The 19,304-nt window shown below is 38.7% G+C and overlaps 2 protein-coding genes across 8 annotated transcripts in view; one reads left to right on the top strand and one right to left on the bottom strand.

Moving 5' to 3' along the window:
• Positions 1 to 688: 688 nt before the first annotated feature.
• Positions 689 to 14,338, bottom strand: scrn3.L (secernin 3 L homeolog). Of its 7 annotated transcripts, XM_018233915.2 has the most exons (10): positions 13,554 to 13,647; positions 11,316 to 11,364; positions 10,341 to 10,512; positions 9,313 to 9,494; positions 9,036 to 9,235; positions 5,293 to 5,349; positions 4,705 to 4,860; positions 3,998 to 4,160; positions 2,743 to 2,911; positions 689 to 1,878 (listed from the first exon to the last, which is right to left on the bottom strand). In XM_018233915.2, exons 3-10 carry the CDS (start codon positions 10,494 to 10,496, stop codon positions 1,732 to 1,734), a joined length of 1,230 nt encoding a protein of 409 aa, XP_018089404.1. In that variant the 5' UTR covers positions 10,497 to 10,512; positions 11,316 to 11,364; positions 13,554 to 13,647; the 3' UTR covers positions 689 to 1,731. The 7 variants fall into 7 exon arrangements, with proteins under 7 accessions (XP_018089404.1, XP_041432807.1, XP_018089402.1 ...); XM_041576873.1 differs by lacking the exons at positions 11,316 to 11,364; positions 13,554 to 13,647 and adding an exon at positions 14,318 to 14,338; XM_018233913.2 differs by lacking the exons at positions 11,316 to 11,364; positions 13,554 to 13,647 and adding an exon at positions 13,790 to 13,895.
• Positions 13,899 to 19,304, top strand: part of cir1.L (corepressor interacting with RBPJ, 1 L homeolog) — a 20,936-nt gene continuing 15,530 nt past the window's right edge. Inside the window, exons 1-4 of the mRNA XM_018235923.2 lie at positions 13,899 to 14,108; positions 16,970 to 17,064; positions 17,939 to 18,012; positions 18,950 to 18,960. Coding sequence (XP_018091412.1) covers positions 14,037 to 14,108; positions 16,970 to 17,064; positions 17,939 to 18,012; positions 18,950 to 18,960 — 252 coding nt within the window. The 5' untranslated portion in view covers positions 13,899 to 14,036. The remainder of the gene's footprint in view (positions 14,109 to 16,969; positions 17,065 to 17,938; positions 18,013 to 18,949; positions 18,961 to 19,304) is intronic.

The following is a 19,304-nucleotide window of genomic DNA, read 5'->3' as shown; positions in this document are numbered from 1 at the left end:
AAATGTGACCCCAGCAACCAGATTGCTGCTTAACAAAAAGCAAAATAACTGAAAAACCATAAGAAATTGAAGACCAATTGAAAACTGAATATCAATGTCTACATCATATTTGAAGTTATTTTAAAGGTGAATTACCCCTTTAAGGGAACAATTGAAGCAAAGTCTAATGTGATAAAAAAAAAAGCTAGATTTTCTTGAGAATTCTGGAGATGATCCTTTGTTCCTAGGGATAACAGCACAGAACTAGTATTTTTTTTCTCATGCTTTTATTATGGCCTTTTACCAAAAGACTCCATGTACAGGGATAAAGAAGATTAGCTCAACTTTTGTAATTCAGGGCTACTGCTTCAAGACTGCCATTATGCTCTTGTAAGTATTGTCTGTAAAGGAACTAAATATTCTTTTCTGTGTATAATTGAGATGGAAAGCCAGGCACTCTGCTTTCAATGACTCACTCACTACCACACACCCCATCTTATACTCTCCATTGCTAATCTCCATTCTCTGGTACCAGCATTCTCAAGTTCTAGTTTCCTGTTCTTAAGCCCCATTATAACCCAACCCAACATTCATGTCTTATTTCCTATGTCACTCAAAATCCTTAGTATTCATTCTCAATGCCATTTACTAGGGTAAATTACAAAAAGAACCACTGCTTGCAGCATCATTTATAATTCTACAACAGACATAATTACAAATCTTTTATTACAATAGAAATAATGCATATGCAGAATTATTTTTGTAGCCATAGCAGACGATATTTCCAAGCAATGTTTGTGTTTTTCTTGGTGCTCAGTTTTAATAGGAAGATCAATGGCTTAAATAATATTTAGTCTCTATGGTTAATTGACAGATCTTGCACCCATAAACCTAGCAGACATACATAGGGCTTGCATAGCTAGTTTAACATAGGGGTTTAGACAAGCGTAGAATAATGAAGTATAGCCCTTATTTAGGAACTGGAGGATTAGAATGGCATGATAATCAACATTACTCTTAAGATGGCCATATATGGTAAGTAGGGATGGGCGAATTTGATCCACTTCGCCAAAAATTTGCCGCTGGCGAAATTTAGCCCATTAAAGTCTATGGGCGTCAAAAAAATTTGTTGCGCAGCGAAATTGTTTTGACGCGCGTCTTTTTTTTTTTTGACGCACGCTGCCATACAAGTCTATGGGCGTCATTTTTTCGGCGAAACGAGGCAAAAAAATTCACCCATCCCTGATGGTAAGATTAGCTCATTTATAGATAATGATTGATGAAGAAGACTACATTACTACATTAACACTTTTTCAGCCAGATATCAATCACGGTCTGAAGGGGCTAGATTTATTCACTGCATGAGTTGTTGTTCATGTAGAGTGAATGTTATGGGGATTCTTTTAATAAATGATAGACACAACTCCAAAATGGTTTCAGTGCAAAAATGATAAACAACATTGCTAACTGAAAAACAAAAATGTTCAAAGAGGAGCTATCATAAAACTATGCAATGGAATACAACTTTAAATGATCATTTTACAAACCATACCATTTTTAAAATACTCAAGTTACTCTGCACTATACCCCCATTTCAGCAATTATACTGTCTACATGCAGGCTTTATGTTGGAGTAGTTTGTTGTGTAGGGCAGTTAGATGTACTACATCATTGAGCTGTGCTCCTTTTGTCTAGATCATATAACTTTCTTTCAAAACAAAACCAAAGCTGCATGCAGAGCCTCTCAATACTTTATCCATAAATCTTTATCTCCTCTTCCACACTGTTGGGAAAGAGCAGCGCCAATGATGCTAGATCCACATCACCATTTAATATAATTTCCACTTCTTTAAGCTTCTGTTTTTCCAGATTCTTCATCTTCCCTAACATCTCTTTTCCCTGGAAGAAGTAATGATCTGTAAGGTACATGCAAAAGCTGTTGTGGGTGTACATTTTGCATGCAAAGTGATTTTAGCCTTAATCCGGCCATACATGTAGAGATATTTTCAAGGGATACAAGGCTTTGTATGATTTTATACACAATTTGACAGTGAGGAAAAAAGGACATCAAGAGGATAGCCCTGTCCAGCAGAATACATGGAAGGAGGGGAGTGGGGACATCCCCAACACATGGGGGTGTAGGGCATAGGATGTCAGCAGAAACTATGTTTTAATACAAATATTAATTAGTTAATAACAACATATGTATAGGGGACTACATTTTGGACATGCGTGTAATTGTATCATACATTTTTCACAGTTTTTTTGTGCAGTATTATTATATAAAGGGGAAAAACTACTACATTGGGGTTGTTTCCATTTTTTTTAAATTGGAAATAAAAAAATGTTTTTTGAGTGCTAACTAATTATATTTGCATATACATGAGGAGCTACAGTACCATATTTCTTGTGGAAAAGTTAAACTGCAGACCTTTGTCTAGAGTCTAGACAATATGGTGAGAACTCCACTAATGGTCATTACAAGCATATTTTGGAGAAGTAGATTTCCGTTATGACTCATCTGTATCCTCCTCTACTTATGGGAACGGATTTTATTTCAACTGTATTGAATACTGGGGCTCATTTATCAACACTGGGCAAATTTGCCCATGGGCAGTTACGTATAGCAACCAATTAGTGATTAGCTTTTTGAAGCCAGCTGCAAGTACAACAATGAATGCAGCAATTTCATTGGTTGCCATGGGTTACTGCCCATGGGCAAATTTGCCCAGTGTTGATAAATTACCCTAATGTATTATTTACCATGTTTTCCAGGACAGATTCATGTTTCCTCCATAGCTCATGCCTCCTGTCAGGCCTGGTTTGAAATCTTGGAATTTGCTTGACAGGGTCATCTAAACCAAAAGATGGTGATGCTGTTTTTAGAAGCTGCTGGATCTGTGGTGCAAATATGAATGGCTTAAAAACAGATCTAGGGAAAAAAGAAAAAAGTATGTTATACCTGCACTAGTACATAACTAGTTTTAATTTCATTCAACCAGTGCCTGATTCATCTGGTGGTGCCCCAAAAGTAACCTTTCAAACCTTTCCCACAGTAGGTCACCTACTGCTCTTCATACCAGTAAAAATGCATGAGCATTAGCCCACGCATCTTATTGTTCCATCTTGGATTTGACTTCCTGGAGAAGGACTACTAAACATATGCAAGGTCATGGACTTGGCACACATTTCACCAAAATCAATTGAAAAACAAAATTAAAGAATGTGTTATTTACTGGAAAAATAAACATGAAACACTGCAAATTTACCAGAATTACTGTATAATGCAACTCACGTGATCCAATGACAAGCTAGTAAATACCTTTAAATTAACTTTTTTCTGTAACTAACCTGTATGTGCCAGTGAACATAAAAGACAGGCATCAAAAACCAGCAGTCCTCAAGATGCTGCAATGCCACATGTTAAATGCTGATGAAAATCAAAAGTGAACATCACACGTGCTGCTAATGGAGTAAGCAGATGCCTAATTGGCACTGGGGAGACACCAAATGTCACATTATCCTTAAAAGTGACCTTTTGTCCCTTCAGTTATAATCCTGCTATGTGGACCTAGTGCACTTTGACCCTGTTGAGGGAACCCTTTCTGCTGAACAAGTAAACGGTCAACAAAACTCACTAGTTTCTTCTTCTTTGCTCCTTTTTTTGGGCTTGTTATTTATTAATGTTTTAGACCAGTCGCTCATGAGTAAAATGTTGCTCACCAACCCATTGGATGTTGCTCCCAGTGGCCCTTAAATCGGGTACTTATTTTGCAATTCCTGGCTTAAAGAAAGGTCTTCATTGCATAAAAACCACATGTACTGCCTGACAGAGCCTCCTATCGGCTATCAGTCCACATAGAGGCTACCAATAGCCAATCACAGCCCATATTTGGCTTTTTGCATGCTTGTGTCACTCAACTTTTTCTCCTCATTTGAATGTGGATCATGGGTAAATAAGGATCTCCCCAAGTGCCAGTGTGTTATAGCTTTGAGTGTGTTTCTATAGCCAATGTACCTGGAAGGATCTGGTGTGCCAGTGAAGAAGTGACAGCACGGTTGGTTGGGGTCCTGTGACAGAATGGACACCATGCTTCCTGTTGTCCTGAATGATCCTTCCATATTAATACCGCTTCTCTTGTTAGAAAGGATTTCCATCATTGCTTCAGCCGTCATATTTCCTATAATGTAGTAATGCAATAAATCGTAGCTTTATCTGATTTCTAGAGGGATGGCAAACCTGCAGTGGGATTCTGGGTGTTGTACTTTAAAGTGATACTGACACTAAAAAAGTACATTTTAAAATGTATGAATGTACATTAAAATTTACCTATAGGTCATGTTGATCGTTTCTTTTGCTGAGAGGTTTGTTTTTGTAAGCAATTGTTATTTGAAGTTTCTAAACCTGACTGTTTTGCCAACTTGACTGTCCCATCTCAGCCTGTCAGTTACAGTTTCTAATGCTAACGGTCTCCTGCTGCACAAATATGGCAGCCTCCTCATAGTTGAACACAGTGAGTCAGAAAGGTAATGAAAAAGCATTGGGCAAATACTTTATGGCAAAGTTATAAGTAGCTTTCAAAGGCATTATTATGATAGATGTAAAAAGGAGTTTAATTTCTGGTGTCAGTATCTCTTTAACAACAGTTGGAGGCATGAGAAAGTCTAGGTTTAAATCAGAAAGGTGTACAAGAAATTACATTTTGTCACATAAAAGAAATATACCATTGTGCTTCTTGAGCAGCTTATAGCCTTCGCAGTATCTGTCTCCATGAGATGATGATTTAGATGGGTAGTGCCATGAATATGCTCCTGCAAAATTAAATTCCTGAACTCCATCCCACCAACTATTGTTCCTGGCATGGGGTCTTGTCTTGGGGTTCAACAGAATAAAGAAAGGGGATGCAGTTCGCATCTGAGCTCACCCGGGTTTATCTGTGTCCATCCAGTCGCAGCCTTCACGAGTTGCCGGTTACTTCATACCGGTTTCCACTCCTATAATCATCGTATCCCCGTGTTTGCGGCGCTGATCCTGGACAAAACTCGGACAGCAGTGTTGAATACAAAATTCAGGCTTTATTCCATACACACAGAAAAGTGATTAAGCGGTGGGTAGGTGTACACGCTGACTTACGCGTTTCTTGCCGGATCCACCGGCACTTCCTCAGAGTCTCTGAGGAAGTGCCGGTGGATCCGGCAAGAAACGCGTAAGTCAGCGTGTACACCTACCCACCGCTTAATCACTTTTCTGTGTGTATGGAATAAAGCCTGAATTTTGTATTCAACACTGCTGTCCGAGTCTTGTCTTGGGGTGTTCACGATCAATCTTCGTGGTAATAGAAAGGCTGTTGGAGATATTCCTTATGCCTTCTGTTGGAAAGAGGAATAAAAAACACTGAAAATTCTTCTGCAAAAAGGCTGCAAGTAATCACATTTATAAAAGTATATTTACAGGTGCCCAAAAGTATAGGTCTAATTTAAACGAGCACTCCTTGGGTATCTGGATACTTAGGGGCCCATTTACTTAGCTCGAGTGAAGGAATAGAATAAAAAAAAAAAAACGTAGAATTTCGAATTGTTTTTTTTTGGCTACTTCAACCTTCGACTACGACTTTGAATTGAACGATTCAAACTAAAAATCGTTCGACCATTCGAAGTACTGTCTCTTTAAAAAAAAAAAACTTTGACCCCCTATTTCGCCACCTAAAAACTACCGAAGTCAATGTTAGCCTATGGGGAAGGTCCCCATAGGCTTTCTAATGTTTTTTAGGTCGAAGAAAAATCGTTCATTCGATGGATTAAAATCCTTCGAATCGTACGATTCGATTCAAAGGATTTAATCGCTCGATCGAACGATTTTACGTTCGACCGAACTATTTTGCACAAAATCTTTCGACTTCGATAGTCGAAGGATTAACATTCGGCAGTCGAATATCGAGGGTTAATTAACCCTCGATATTCGACCCTATGTAAATCTGCCCCCTAGTTTTAAAAAATACAGTTAAGCCTTAAAGGAATTGTTCAGTGTAAAAATAAAAACTGGGTAAATAGATTGGCCGTGCAAAATAAAAAATGTTTCTAATATAGTTAGTTAGCCAAAAATGTAATGTATAAAGGCTGGAGTGATTTGACATATACATAACATGTCAGTCATATCACTACTTCCTGCTTTTCAGCTCTCTTGGTTTACACTGACTAGTTACCCTGGTTACCAGGCAGTAACCAATCAGAGACTTGAGTGGGGGCCACATGGGTCATATCTGTTGCTTTTGAATCTGAGCTGAATGCTGAGGGTCAATTACAAACTCACTGAACAGAACTGTACCCCTTCAAGTCGCTGACTAACTCAGAGTTATAGAGCTGAAAAGCAGGAAGTTGGATTCTGGCTGTTTTATTAGTTATCTGTTCACTCCAGCCTTTATATATTACATTTTTGGCTAACTAACTATATTAGAAACATTTTTTATTTTGCACAGCCTATCTATTTACACAGTTTTTATTTTCACACTGAACTATTCCTTTAAGGCAGAATAAAGAACAGTACTTGAATAACAGCTATTCAACGGGTATCCATGGCCATAGCAATGCAGTACACCCTATGCAATAAGTTAAGAAGACTTGAGAAGTGACTTGACATCACTTTTCAGGCTACATTCAGTGGTCACACTGGTTGTCTCAGCAGGCAATGTTCTAACATTATCTAAGCTTCAGGGAAACAAGGTCATCTGAGGATTTCCCTCCTCAGCCCCAGTGAAAAGACACAATAGATTTGACCATTGAATGCAGCATGAACCAGTACAGAAAAGGCCTAAATGACCCAAACATTTTAAAAGAAATTATTAAAGACAGAAAAAACACTGTTATACTAACTTATAGCTGTAGGATTAAATGGGATGTTCACCTTTGAGTTAACTTTTAGTATGATGTAGAAAGTGATATTCTAAGACAATTTGCAATTGGTTTTCATTTTATTATTATTTGTGGTTTTTGAGTTATTTAGTTTTTTATTCAGCTGCTCTCCAGTTTGCAATTTCAGCAATCTGGTAACAAGGGTCCAAATTACCCTAGCAAACATGCATTGATTTGAATAAGAGACTGGAAAATCAATAGGAGAGGCCTGAATAGAAAGAGGAGTAATAAAAAGTAGCAATAACAATAAATGTGCAGCCCTGCAAAGCATTTGTTTTTAGATGCGGTCAGTGACCTCCCCCCATTTGAAAGCTGGAAAGAGTCAGAAGAAGAAAGCAACTCATTCAAAAACTGTAAAAAATAAATAAGAATTTGCTTAGAATTGGCCTTTGTATAACATACTAAGTTAACTTTAAGGTGAACCACCCCTTAATATTCTTCAGAGGCTAGGGGCCTGGCCAGTTTATGTATGGTATCAGCACAATGCCTATTTGCTCTCCTACATACTCCTGCTGTTCTTCATATTCTTGGACATATGGCTGAAAGGGAAAAAAAACAAATGACTGTAAGCAGTGCAAACCCTCCCCCTGTGCAGAAAATATTGCCAAAAACAGGAATCCCATTCATCACCATAGAAACCAGAAATGGTTGTAAAAAGGAAAACAAAACAAAAAATAATAAATTAAAAGTAAGCGTCAATTGTAGATATGGCAAGCTATGGAAAGTCATTTAGATCAAGCAGCTGTTGTGGGATTATTCATAACAAAATACAATGGAACAGAGGAGCTGGTCCATTTCCTTGGGGATAACCATAGAATCAAGTGAGCCATATAAGGTTATCTAGAGAGTGCATACAGGTTGAGGATTGTTGCCCAGGCACTGGGTCAAAAATTGGCAGAAATAGTAAATAAGATAGGGCAGAAAGATCTTATCTGGAATGTAAAACAGAACACAAAAAAAAAGTGCAAAACTATCAAAATGGCCACAATGGACTGCACAACCCAAACAGGAAAGTGATAGAAATGTGTAAGGATCTGAAATAAGAGGCCCTTATCATATGTAGCTAGAGAAGTGCAGGAATCACATATCAGGGAAAAAAAGTAACATAAGCATTGTAGCCACTATAGGTCAGGCTTCTTAAACACAACAAAAGAAAAGGAATTGCTTGAACTATACCTCTCTGCACCAAAAATATTGTAAAAATTGATGCAGGGTATTTATGTGGGGCAAACACAAATGATTTGGAGCAATAAGGTTGATTAAACGTGAACCCTGGCAAATCGTCAGACCGCTCGACAAAATTAATGGAAAACTGACACAGACAGTTTTTCATTGCCGGCCAATTATGGGAACACATGAGAGTAAATACATGATTATGGCACCTAGTTACCTGTGGCGCAATTGGATCCAGTATGTTAGCCACACAAGGACAGCCTCAACCCAAACTAATAGAGAAAAAAGGAGAGAGAAATGTTTTCTTTTTTATATCTCTTGTGTGTTACTCCAGTATTGTCCTCTCTACTAGTTTGGGTTGGGGCTGTTTTAGAGATTGGACTCTGTTTTAGATTCTGGATAAGACCCTTCTGCCCTATCTTGTTTACTATTTTTGATCCTGTGCCTGGGCAACAATCCTCAACCTGCTATGCAGTCTCTAGATAATCTTATATGCCTCACTTGGTTCTTTGGCTATACCCAAGGAACTGGACCAGATACTTTTTTCCATTGTATTTTTTGAATAATCCCACAACAGCTGCTTGATCTAAATGACTTTCCAGAGCTTGCCATATTTACAATTAAATCTTGCTTTTATTTTATATATTATTTTTTATTAGGCTGTTTTTCCTTTGTTTTTACACCCACTTCTGGTTCCTATGGTAATTAATGGGATTCCTGTTTTTAGTGTCATTTTCTGCACAGAGGGAGGGTTCTTAAGGGTTTGCACTTGTTTGGTTTTTTTTCCCTGAGGAAGATCACTATGATGTGATATACTGATAACTGGATCACAGGTTATATTTATGAAAGGGATGTGTTGAGTCCACTATATTAGCAGAATGTTACTGCACTTACCCCCAGTTAAGGTATGTGGTTCTTACAATATGAAGACATACTGTACATTTAGAGAATTTGTTCATGGCATGTAACATTACCTTCAACTTTCTCAGCAGCCCAAAACTTGCCAGCAGTTTCTAATATCCAAGCTTCCTTTCTGTCAGCAATGAGGAAACTATTGTGATACAAAAATTGTGCTGTGTCCTCGTTGCAATTTCCTCCTTGGCCATATTGGTCTAACAAGCTAACAATCACATCCACTGCTTCTTCTGCTGTCCTACCTCTTTCCAGTCCAAGCCTAAAAAAAATGGAACTATCATGCAATATTACATCATATAAATAGACATATATGTGTGTGTGAAATGAGTTCACAACCTGACGAGATCCATGCCCAGTAGAGCCTCTTCGTTACCAATGTCCTCTTTTCCCCACACAGCTTCATTTCCAATGCAAACGCCAAACTCATTCGCTCCCATCTCAGCCCCCCATAGCCAGGATGGTCGACTTAGAACCACTGCAAATGTTTGTTTCACCTGTTCTATTTCAATGTAGGTGCACTGGTAATAAGCACATAACAGAACCGTAAGCAAGATACAGTGTATGCTCTATATTTTCATCATAATGTTAAAGGTTACAGTCCATGGTGCTTTCTATTTAAAAACCTTCCAAATATTTCTGCTCTGTAGTCTATGGAAAATACCTCTGTCAAAGTTAATACTATGCATATTGTTAAGATATGTATTAATTTGTGCGCTCTCATACAGATCCCATACTGATCTGATAATGATACAGTGTCATGTGACATGATCTTTGTCTGCTAATGCATAAAGTTATGTCTTCTTGAAGAATGAGATCATGGTGTCTGTGTGCAGTTTCTCCTCTGTCTAAAGAAAGCTGCAGGCTCCTGTGAGATTGAGCTACCGGTTATCCCATCTCTTAAGCAGAATGGCAACACATATACTACTCAAGTCTAAATGTACAGATGTAGTCCTCCAATGCACTTTTATGGTCCCCAGTCCAGACTGCCCAAGGGTTGCACAGACATTTTTTAAATGGCATCATCATATACTTGACTCTACATTTTTCTAGGGATGCACCGAATCCTGGATTCGGTTCAGGGTTCGGCTTTTTTCAGCAGGATTCAGATTCGGCCGAATCCTTCTGCCCGGCGGAACCATTAGAGGCGGGGAGGGAAATCGCGTGACTTTTTGTCACAAAACAAGGAAGTAAAAAATGTTTTCCCTTTCCCACCCCTAATTTGTATATGTAAATAAGGATTCAGATTGGGTTCGGTATTCGGACACGTCTTTCGCAAAGGATTCGGGGGTTCGGCTGAATCCAAAATAGTGGATTCAGCGCATCCCTACATTTTTCTGATCAAAAATAAGAGTATATTTTCCTACCTCTAATTTCTCCCCAGCCTCATAACATTTTCCTGGAAAGTAAACAATTTCTTGCACTTCGTCATCGGGTCGATCGGAATTCTTCCCAAAGATAATTCTGTTGCCAACAGTTGCAGGAGGAAGGGCAACAAATGTGTCACATGAGCAAGGTTCCATAGTGACTCAGAAAGATCTACAAACATAAGTAATATGGTTAAAGGAGACATAACAGTTAAGTAGGCTCATTTATGAATGCCTGTGTAAAACTGCAACTCTCAGTATAAAACCTCTGCCCACGTAATACTCTTGCAAAAATAATGGGCAGCACAGTGGCTACGTTGGTCACACTGCTGCCTTGCAGCACTGGGATACTAATTCCAGCCAGGACACTTATCTGCCAGGATCATGTATGTTCCCCCTGTGTTTGTGTGAGTTTCCTACAGGTATTACAATTTCCTTCCACACTCCAAAAACATACAGGCAGGTTAATTGTCTCCAGATAAAACTGACTATAGTGTGTGTGAATGTGATAGCTCCGCTGGGGCAGTAAATGATATTTAATCTCAGTAAAGCACAATGGAAATGTTTTTGCACTATATAAATCCCAAGAAAGACATAATAGTATAAACTCCTTAAATGGTAGGCACAGAATGGAAGCAAAAGTTTTAAAAGAGCCACACACACAAATTATACAGGAGGTGAACTTTTATTATGACCACCAGTGCACTGATGTAAAAGGAGTAAATTCCCTGCCTGCATAATTTTGTGTGTGCAGTTCCATTGAATCTTTTGCTTGTTTTCTCTAAAACGAAAACATTGTCACACAGTGCCACCTGGTGTTGGCAAAGAGGCTATACATCATTTCATCCGTGTCCTCTCTATCATCACTGAAAAATATGCCCATGAAAACGCTATACAAGTGAATACTGAGATTAGCAACTGTGGTGAACCTTAATCTCACTCACTGATAGACACTATGTATGAAATGTAACATACCTTAATACATGCATCTGGTAAACAGTACACTCATATCTACACGTGATATCTAAAAGGGACCAAAATGCAACATAGCAATTTATATAAGCATCTTGATTATTATCTTGCTTTGTGTTTTAAATTCCTTCTAACATTAATTATTGACGTATTTTTAGAGCGTCAACATATTTCGCAGCGCTTATAAATATGTTCTATAGTACCATGACGCCCATAGACTCCAATGTTGCGCGTCAAAATATATATTTGTCACATGTCAAAAAAACTGTCGCCCATTGACTTCAATGCATTTTGGTGAATTTTCACTGGTACGCAGATCGGTGAAACGGGTAAGTTTAGCCCATCTCAGTTTATGACAGCACATTCAGCGTGCATAACCTTTCTAGGTCTTCTATTACACGTTATGAGCTGATTTATGAAGACCGATGCTAAATTACCCCAGTGAAGTTACCAATGGCAACAAGTTATTTGCTTTTATTTTCTAACTTGTAGTAGGCTGTTCTAAGCTAATTGCTAATATTTTGTAGGTGGTGTCGGATCGACAAAACGCATCCTACAAGTAGGATGTTCGTATGTATATTTGATTTGATGTATATTTGATCTAGCGCAACACTGTCAGAGGAGAACTCTGCATGTTGTGCCTTCATCCGAGACAAAATCTGATGTCTGACTTTTTTTCATTGAAACAAACTACACCAACTGTCTTTATCTGATCCAACTTTACATTCTAGTTATAGGTAGGGTTGCCACCTTTTCCAGAAAAAAATACCGGCCTTCCTATATATTTATCTTTTTTCCCTATTAATAACATTAGGATCAACCATCATTTTTACCGGCCAGGCCGGTAAAATACCGGCCAGGTGGCAACCCTAGTTATAGGGGGATAAGATTTCATAGTATCCTACAAATCTCATGCTATTGTGTGGTGTTGCATGGCAAGATCAGATAAAATCTGACCCTCAAAATCTTCAGTGTAGTTTTAAGTGCTTCCCCTACCATGTGCCCCAGCAGCACAAACAAGCGCTTATTGTATGGCACTACTGCTGCAGGAACTGGTTTGCTTTTGAGACACATGCTCTGCTCTGGCCAATAAGTCTGTGACATTATCCTACATAGAAACGCAGCTGTAATACAATAGGATTTTGCTGCAACATGAGCAGGTGAAAATTAAGCCACAAAGTGGTCCTTTAATGAGGCAATAATAGTATTTACTCTAAAGCATCAAATACAGGGGCAGCACATTGCTTCTAGCAAAATCTTACTAACCTCTGGGATGTGATCTATTCAAAATGAACTTATATTGTATACAGCGCTTCCCATCCCACTTACAGGTGTATACATGGGGCACCCTTTTCCCTTAGGAGGCAAGCAATTATTCTTATTATTTAAAGGGGAAGCAACCATAAAATAACATGTTGCCTAATAAAAGGAAATGTAACATTAAGCAATTTTCCAACATATATTCATTTAAAAAGCCAGTGCTTTTAAAGTTATCTGCGCATCCGTCTGCCCTGGGAAATTTGAAGACCAAAGAAGCAAAGAAAATAGCTCCATGGTGGTCACTGGCAGAACCCCAGGTCGGTGCAGTTTTCTGCTGATAGTCGCACCGGCCCAGGGTGTCAGTAAATATAACCACTTGGGGGGTGTCTAACTTTTGGCACCTCCAAGTTAAAATTACTTTTCTTCTCCATTAAAAGCAGTACTGTATATTGCAGTCCCTGCCTGCACTGCTGCTTTCTTATCTTGAAACAATGTAGCTGTTCATCAGCAGGATTCTGCTACACTGTTCCTAAAGTCAGAGACACCAGGGAACAGAAAGGGACGCAAAGTTGCAGTTACATTTACAAATAACTTCAAATCCATTGAAAATGAAAAGTACATTGGAAATTTGCTGAGAATTAGAATCTTTCATAGAGCAAAATTGTGCTTTCGGGTTAATCTCTCATTTCAAGACTATATGCGGTTAAGGATTAAAAAAACGACAATATTTTAAAGTATCCTGTTTCCTGGTTAATACTGGTGCGATTACAATGATTCCTATGGATCTATAAGAGTAAAGTACAACACAGACACCTGCAAATCTATCACTATCTCAAGCACCTGTTTATGCGCAGCCCTGGTATAGTGGGACTAGGCCCCTCTCTCAAACCACGTTTACTGCTACAATAATTACCAGCTCCTACTATAGGCCATGCACACAAGTCAATGCAAATCACAAGTCAATGCAAATCACAAATATACCAATTTCTTCGGCCTGACAAGTATTAAAGCATACAGAAGTACGTCACAGCTGCCATGTTTTGGTTGGCAAAAATTGCTACCGCCAACCAATCGTGGAGCTCTCGAGAGGCGTTCCCCGTGCAGACAAATTTTGGCTGCATTGTTTTTTAACCTTTTGCCACAGCCAAACAATGTAGTTATAGCAAGATCCTAGTAATGCATAAACCTCAACGATAAATGAAACATTCGGAAGTAACCTTATATTTTTTTTATCATCACGTGTCATATCTGGGAGAACCAAGTTAACAGGAAGTGGTAATTTTGCAATTGTACGACGCACAACATGTGACGCTTTTTCCGGGTTCTGGAACAGAAAGGAAGTTGTGTATCTACGAAAGGGTTGTTGTTGTTGTATTGGGCTGCCTGTGAGCTGGCAGAGTAGGGGTAGTTTGGGGTGATTTTGTAGCTGGTGTCTGGGGCGCTGCCTGGAATCCACCGGCAACAATGGGGAAGTCCTTCGCCAACTTCATGTGCAAAAAGGATTTTCATCCTGCGTCCAAGTCCAATATAAAAAAGGTCAGTGTGGTTTTATGAGTGGGATAAATGATGAGACCAATGGTATGGAAAAAACATGAATGTGCTAGGCACAACAAAAGGGACAGGGGGTTGTCTTTGATTCTCAGTCCAGACCTGTTTGTATGTACTGTTAAAGGACCAGTAACATAAAAACAATTTTTTAAAAAATGTGTTAGTTTAGAAATAAGAAATAATAAGAAATAACTTACAGAAACTCCACTTCCTGTCCTCTTCAGAAAAGGCAACAGGGCGACGACAATCCATTGTGCGGTGCTCGATTTCTTCTTCCACATTGTACTGACAGCGTGTGTGTTCATGTACCGTAAGGGACTGCCACAGAGGAAGGCTATGTCGACGGGCTCTCCATTAGTTTCCACAGAAGGCGGCCACAGAAATCAAGAAACTTTCCCTACACACTGCTCCCACCGGACTCCTCACTGCTCCTGCCCCAGTAACTAGCCCACAGTGCACATGCACTGTTACGACAGCTATGGTGCTCTGGGCTCCAGCCAACGGCAGCATCAGGGTTCTCCGTTCTCGGTTGCAGTGGCTGCCTCCGCCGCTTCACCCGGTGCCCTAGGGGCACTGGGATCCCTGGTGAAATCCGAACCCAGTGTCGGTCCCCCAGTGAGTGGAGGAGGTTCCCACAACCAACCAACCTGTTCCGGAGATTTGCGGGAGATGATCAGCATGTACTTGCCTACCGGGGGGGAAGTCAGGGATCCGGCAGCTGCGGCGGCGGCAGTGTACATGTTGCTTCTCTGCTTCACAGCGCCCTGTTATCTTATTTGCGCACCAACTAGCATTGCCTTGCGCAATTGCTAGTTGCTGCTGTCGCCGCTGCATTCTTGGAAAGACTGAAGTATGCGGATCATCTACATCGAGCACAAAAAAGAGATGAACAGCGGAGCGTCTTTGGCACACTTCGATCCAATGACAGCAGCTCAATACCCATGCAATTCAGCCTGTGCCCCCACTCAATGCACACATCAATCTCTCACAGGTACAAAACAGCAGTTCTTGGCCCTGGCAGGTACATTGGATGTACTATATCGGAGAAGATATATACTACTCACTGGGGGACCGACACTGGGTTCAGATTTCACCAGGGATCCCAGTGCCCCTAGGACACCGGATGAAGCGGCAGCCACTGCGACTGCAGCTGAGAACGGAGAACCATGGTGCTGCTGTTGGCTGGAGCTGTAGCCCAGAGCCCCATAGCTCTGTCCTAATGGTGCATGTGCACTGTGGGCTAGTTACTGGGGCAGGAGCAGTGAGGAGTCCGGTGGGAGCAGCGTGTAGGGAAAGTTTCTTGATTTCTTTGGCTGCCTTCTGTGGAAGCTAATGGGGAGCCCACCGACATCGCCTTCCTCTGTGGCAGTCCCTTACGGTACATGAACACATGTACATGGAAGAAGAAATCGAGCGCCGCACTATGGATTGTCATCGCCTTTTCTGAAGAGGACAGGAAGTGGAGTTTCTGTAGGTTATTTCTTAATACAGGCTTCGCTATTTTAAAGTTTAATTTGTCTTGGTGTTTTTATTTCGCTTTAAACTAACTTATTTTTTTTTTAAAAATTTGGTTACTGGTCCTTTAAAAAAAAAAAAAAATCTTGCTAGTTTGGTCTTTATACATAACACTGTGTAGCAACGGGTGAAGCCAATCACTGGGATGCACCTCTCACTACATACACGGGTGGATTTTGTTCTGAAAACATTCCACTGTTCATTTCTGCTCTGAAACCTGCCTGTGTGCAAAACTAGCATAGCATTAAAATCTGTTGCTGCTTCAGATCAGCATTGATGGAAAGTGTTGAACTCTTGCTGCTACATCATATTTTATCTGCAGCTTGTGGGTGAACAGATGCAATGCAAATAAACCATTTAATGTTGTGGTGTTATTGCTATTTTTTTAAAGGGATCTTTGTGTGGGTATGACATCTAGAGTCAGGAAATGGAACAGTTGCAGAGTCCCTGGTTTACCCACCTAATGTTACCGCTATTCAGTAATTGTGTGTATCTATCCTAAACTCCGCATAGTCTTTGGACTATCCATTTAATACAGTAGTATTGATCTCTCCCTTTCCATCGTTTCTATGACTTTTGAAACCATGTAGCAGAAGCCAGCTGCTAAAAAGATAGATAAAAAAAATACAGCTTTATGGCGATACCCATCATGCATTCAAGAGACCAATGCCATGGGATTATGTAAAAGTGTGTGAGTGTTAAACCATCTCGCGGTGGAAATTCTGGAATGTTTGTTTGGAGTAAGCTATACTGTTTCCACATTATTATTTTTCAGTAAATGGAATTAAAAGTGCAAACTTGATTTTGTGCATGTAATTTTTTACTATGGATTCTTCCAGTCAGGTCCAGAATAACAATTGGGGGCTGCTGTAAGTTGCCATCAACAGTCACTATTTATTGTGCTGACTGGGGCTGTTTTGGGCCTCTGTGTACTAGAAATTCCAGGGCCTATTTTGAATCTCTGGTCAGACCTGCTTACAGTCTTGCAAAGTTGCTAGTGTCATGTTAGGAGCAGACTTTTACCTATTTATTCTAATTGGAGATGCCATTGAAGAATGTATATTTCAATTGAATTGCTCTGTATTTTGGTATCAATTTAAAAATGTAGATTATTTGATTAGCATGGAGTCTACAGGCCATCCCGTAATTTGGAGCTTTTTGGATAACGGATACATAGTAGAACTGTACATAGTAGAATAGCTATTGCAGTTGAATGACCTGTTGCTGAACCCTGAGTAAATGTCATATTTGACCTTATCACTTTTGCTTTTCTAGTCATAGCAACATTTTTGTGTATAAATGATTTCTCATTTCTCCCCTCACCCATGTTTTAGGTATGGATGGCAGAACAAAAGATTTCTTATGAAAAGAAAAAACAAGATGATTTAATGCAACAATATGTGAAAGAGCAAGATTCCTACAACAACAGGTCAGTACCGTTCATCTGTAGACTAGCTATGAAGAAATAAACATTCACTAGGAAGGTTAGTGTAGCAGTACTGGTAACATATACTGGCTCAAGGTATTTTCCTATGGCCTGTAACCAAAAATAGCAGTAAACACTGAAAATGATTAATGTTCATTAGAATATCAGTTACTATTTTATCTTGTTTGTTAAAATGTATTATTTGAAGTGTAAGTAGGGCTATAGCACACAGGGTGTTTTGACACTATATATATCTATATATCTATATATCTATATATATATATATATATATATATATATATATATATATATATATATATATATATATATATATATATATCGCCATATGAGACAATTTTTTTTTTTTTTTAATTTCTTAACTTTAAATCAATGCTTGCTATAATTCTGAATTCTCATACCGAAGGAAACAAGATTCAAATAATATATATAGTGTAATTATAATTTATATAGTTATTTTGCTTGATGTGATTAAATATGATTCAGAATATTTTTTTGGGTGACAAGTCCCTTTTAACATGGCAGCCAACAGGCACTACACAGGTTTTTTTCGTTACAGTTCATTTGGAATTAAAAGTACACTGTAAAAGTGAGCCGAGCAATGAGTGATGGTTGTTCTGTTTGTGTATTTTCTTTACTGGCATTTGTTGCGCAGTCAGCAGCATATTAGACATGAGCAGGGGACTGTGTCGTGCATCACAGTTACTTGGCTTGTACCTTGGCTCTTCAAATGTAGTTTCTTCTAATTACTGCTTATTGGTCAGATATCAAAGCAACAATTTTGAAAAAGGGTTAGCATAAAACTATTATACACTTAAAATATGTCTGAAGTATTTCATTTGACTTATTATCTTTGCAGAGTGCTTCTAGGGGATGAACGAGTGAAGAATGGGCTTAATTTCATGTATGAAGCACCACCAGGAGCTGAAAAGGGTATTTAAACATTACAGAATAATAACCCAATGAAAATGTTAAAAACAATCCCTTTTCTGTAAAACCCTGCCTAAGAGATGCATAGTTCAAAACAAGCATTACACTTTTTCCCTGATAATTGGGCCTGATAATGGGCATTTTTTATTACCATCTGTGGATGATGTTACCTTACCAAAGCAATCATTGTCGTTCTCACTAATATGAATACTGATAAATATTAATATAATGAACTCTCCTTGTGCAGGATAAGTTGCCCCATGGTTTAAAAATGAATTTAATCTCTAATCTATAAATTATTTCATTTTTAAGTTTTGTTTTTCATACCCTAAATTCCTTCCAAGAACAGATTGATTGTATGTATACACACATAAACATATACACATATATTAACCTTATTTTGAAAAACTAAAATAGATATTTTGTGCTCATTTATAAAATAAGATGCATGTTTACATAGTACAATTATGTTTGTCCCTAAACAAAAGGTCTGGATTGTTTGTCCTTATGATTCTTGGCAAGATACATGAGCCACTGACAGGCAAGGGGTTAAAGAGTAGAGCACTTTAAATGTAGATTGTATTCTTCATAGCAAACAACAAATATGTGTACCTTGTTTTTGATTACTAGAATTTTCTTTTTTACTGCTACAGTGCATATTCCTTTAAGAGCATTGCTATGATCAGTTTTATGTAAGAGAAATGTTTTCTTGCTGCTAACCCTAAGGGTACTGATTCTTCATTCAGTAATCCTGTATACAGCTGTATCACCATAACACTATTTATCATCCTCCTAAATGTGTCCAGTTGTACCATTATAAATGTGTAGTTTATATTCTTTTATACTCTAACTTTAATGCTAGCATTTTTTTCTGTGTATCTGTGATTGTCCAATTTGCAGTAATTTCTTTTTTTTTTTCCTCCTTGGATCATCAATGAAGAAATAAAAGAGGTAACTGAATTTCTACAGCAAACCATGTTGAACATATTGAGAGTAGCCAAACAATTTAAAACAAATTTTACATCAGAAATGTTGTCCGGAGCACATAATTACTTAAAGCTACAGGCTCACGTGTACTTGGCATCATTTCCTAATAATGGCAGTCCCTGCAGTCAATTTTGTCCGTACCTGCCATAAGGGTTTATATTTCTTACTAAGGGCATACGTGGGCATTGTTCTCTCTCTCTCTCTCTAGGTGATTAAGCAGAGGAAAGCATGCTTATGAACCAAATGTCTGTGGAAAGTTTCAGGTGCATCTAAGCAGCCATTTAGGTTGCTTCCATTCACATTACCAC

Source organism: Xenopus laevis, chromosome 9_10L, assembly GCF_017654675.1.
Source record: "Xenopus laevis strain J_2021 chromosome 9_10L, Xenopus_laevis_v10.1, whole genome shotgun sequence".
NCBI lineage: Eukaryota > Metazoa > Chordata > Amphibia > Anura > Pipidae > Xenopus > Xenopus laevis.
Note: the sequence above shows the minus strand (reverse complement) of the source record. Positions and strands in the feature narration are given on the sequence as shown.

What these genes read in the sequence shown, in the direction of transcription:
- scrn3.L (XM_041576873.1), bottom strand. Translation starts at nt 10,496, where the DNA reads ATGGAACCTTGCTCATGTGACACATTTGTTGCCCTTCCTCCTGCAACT. An exon ending in GGCTGCTGAGAAAGTTGAAG is followed by an intron (nt 5,350 to 9,035) that starts GTAATGTTACAT and finishes TCTTTCCAACAG; the next exon opens with AAGGCATAAGGAATATCTCC. An exon ending in AATCTGTCCTGGAAAACATG is followed by an intron (nt 1,879 to 2,742) that starts GTAAATAATACA and finishes TACTTCTTCCAG; the next exon opens with GGAAAAGAGATGTTAGGGAA.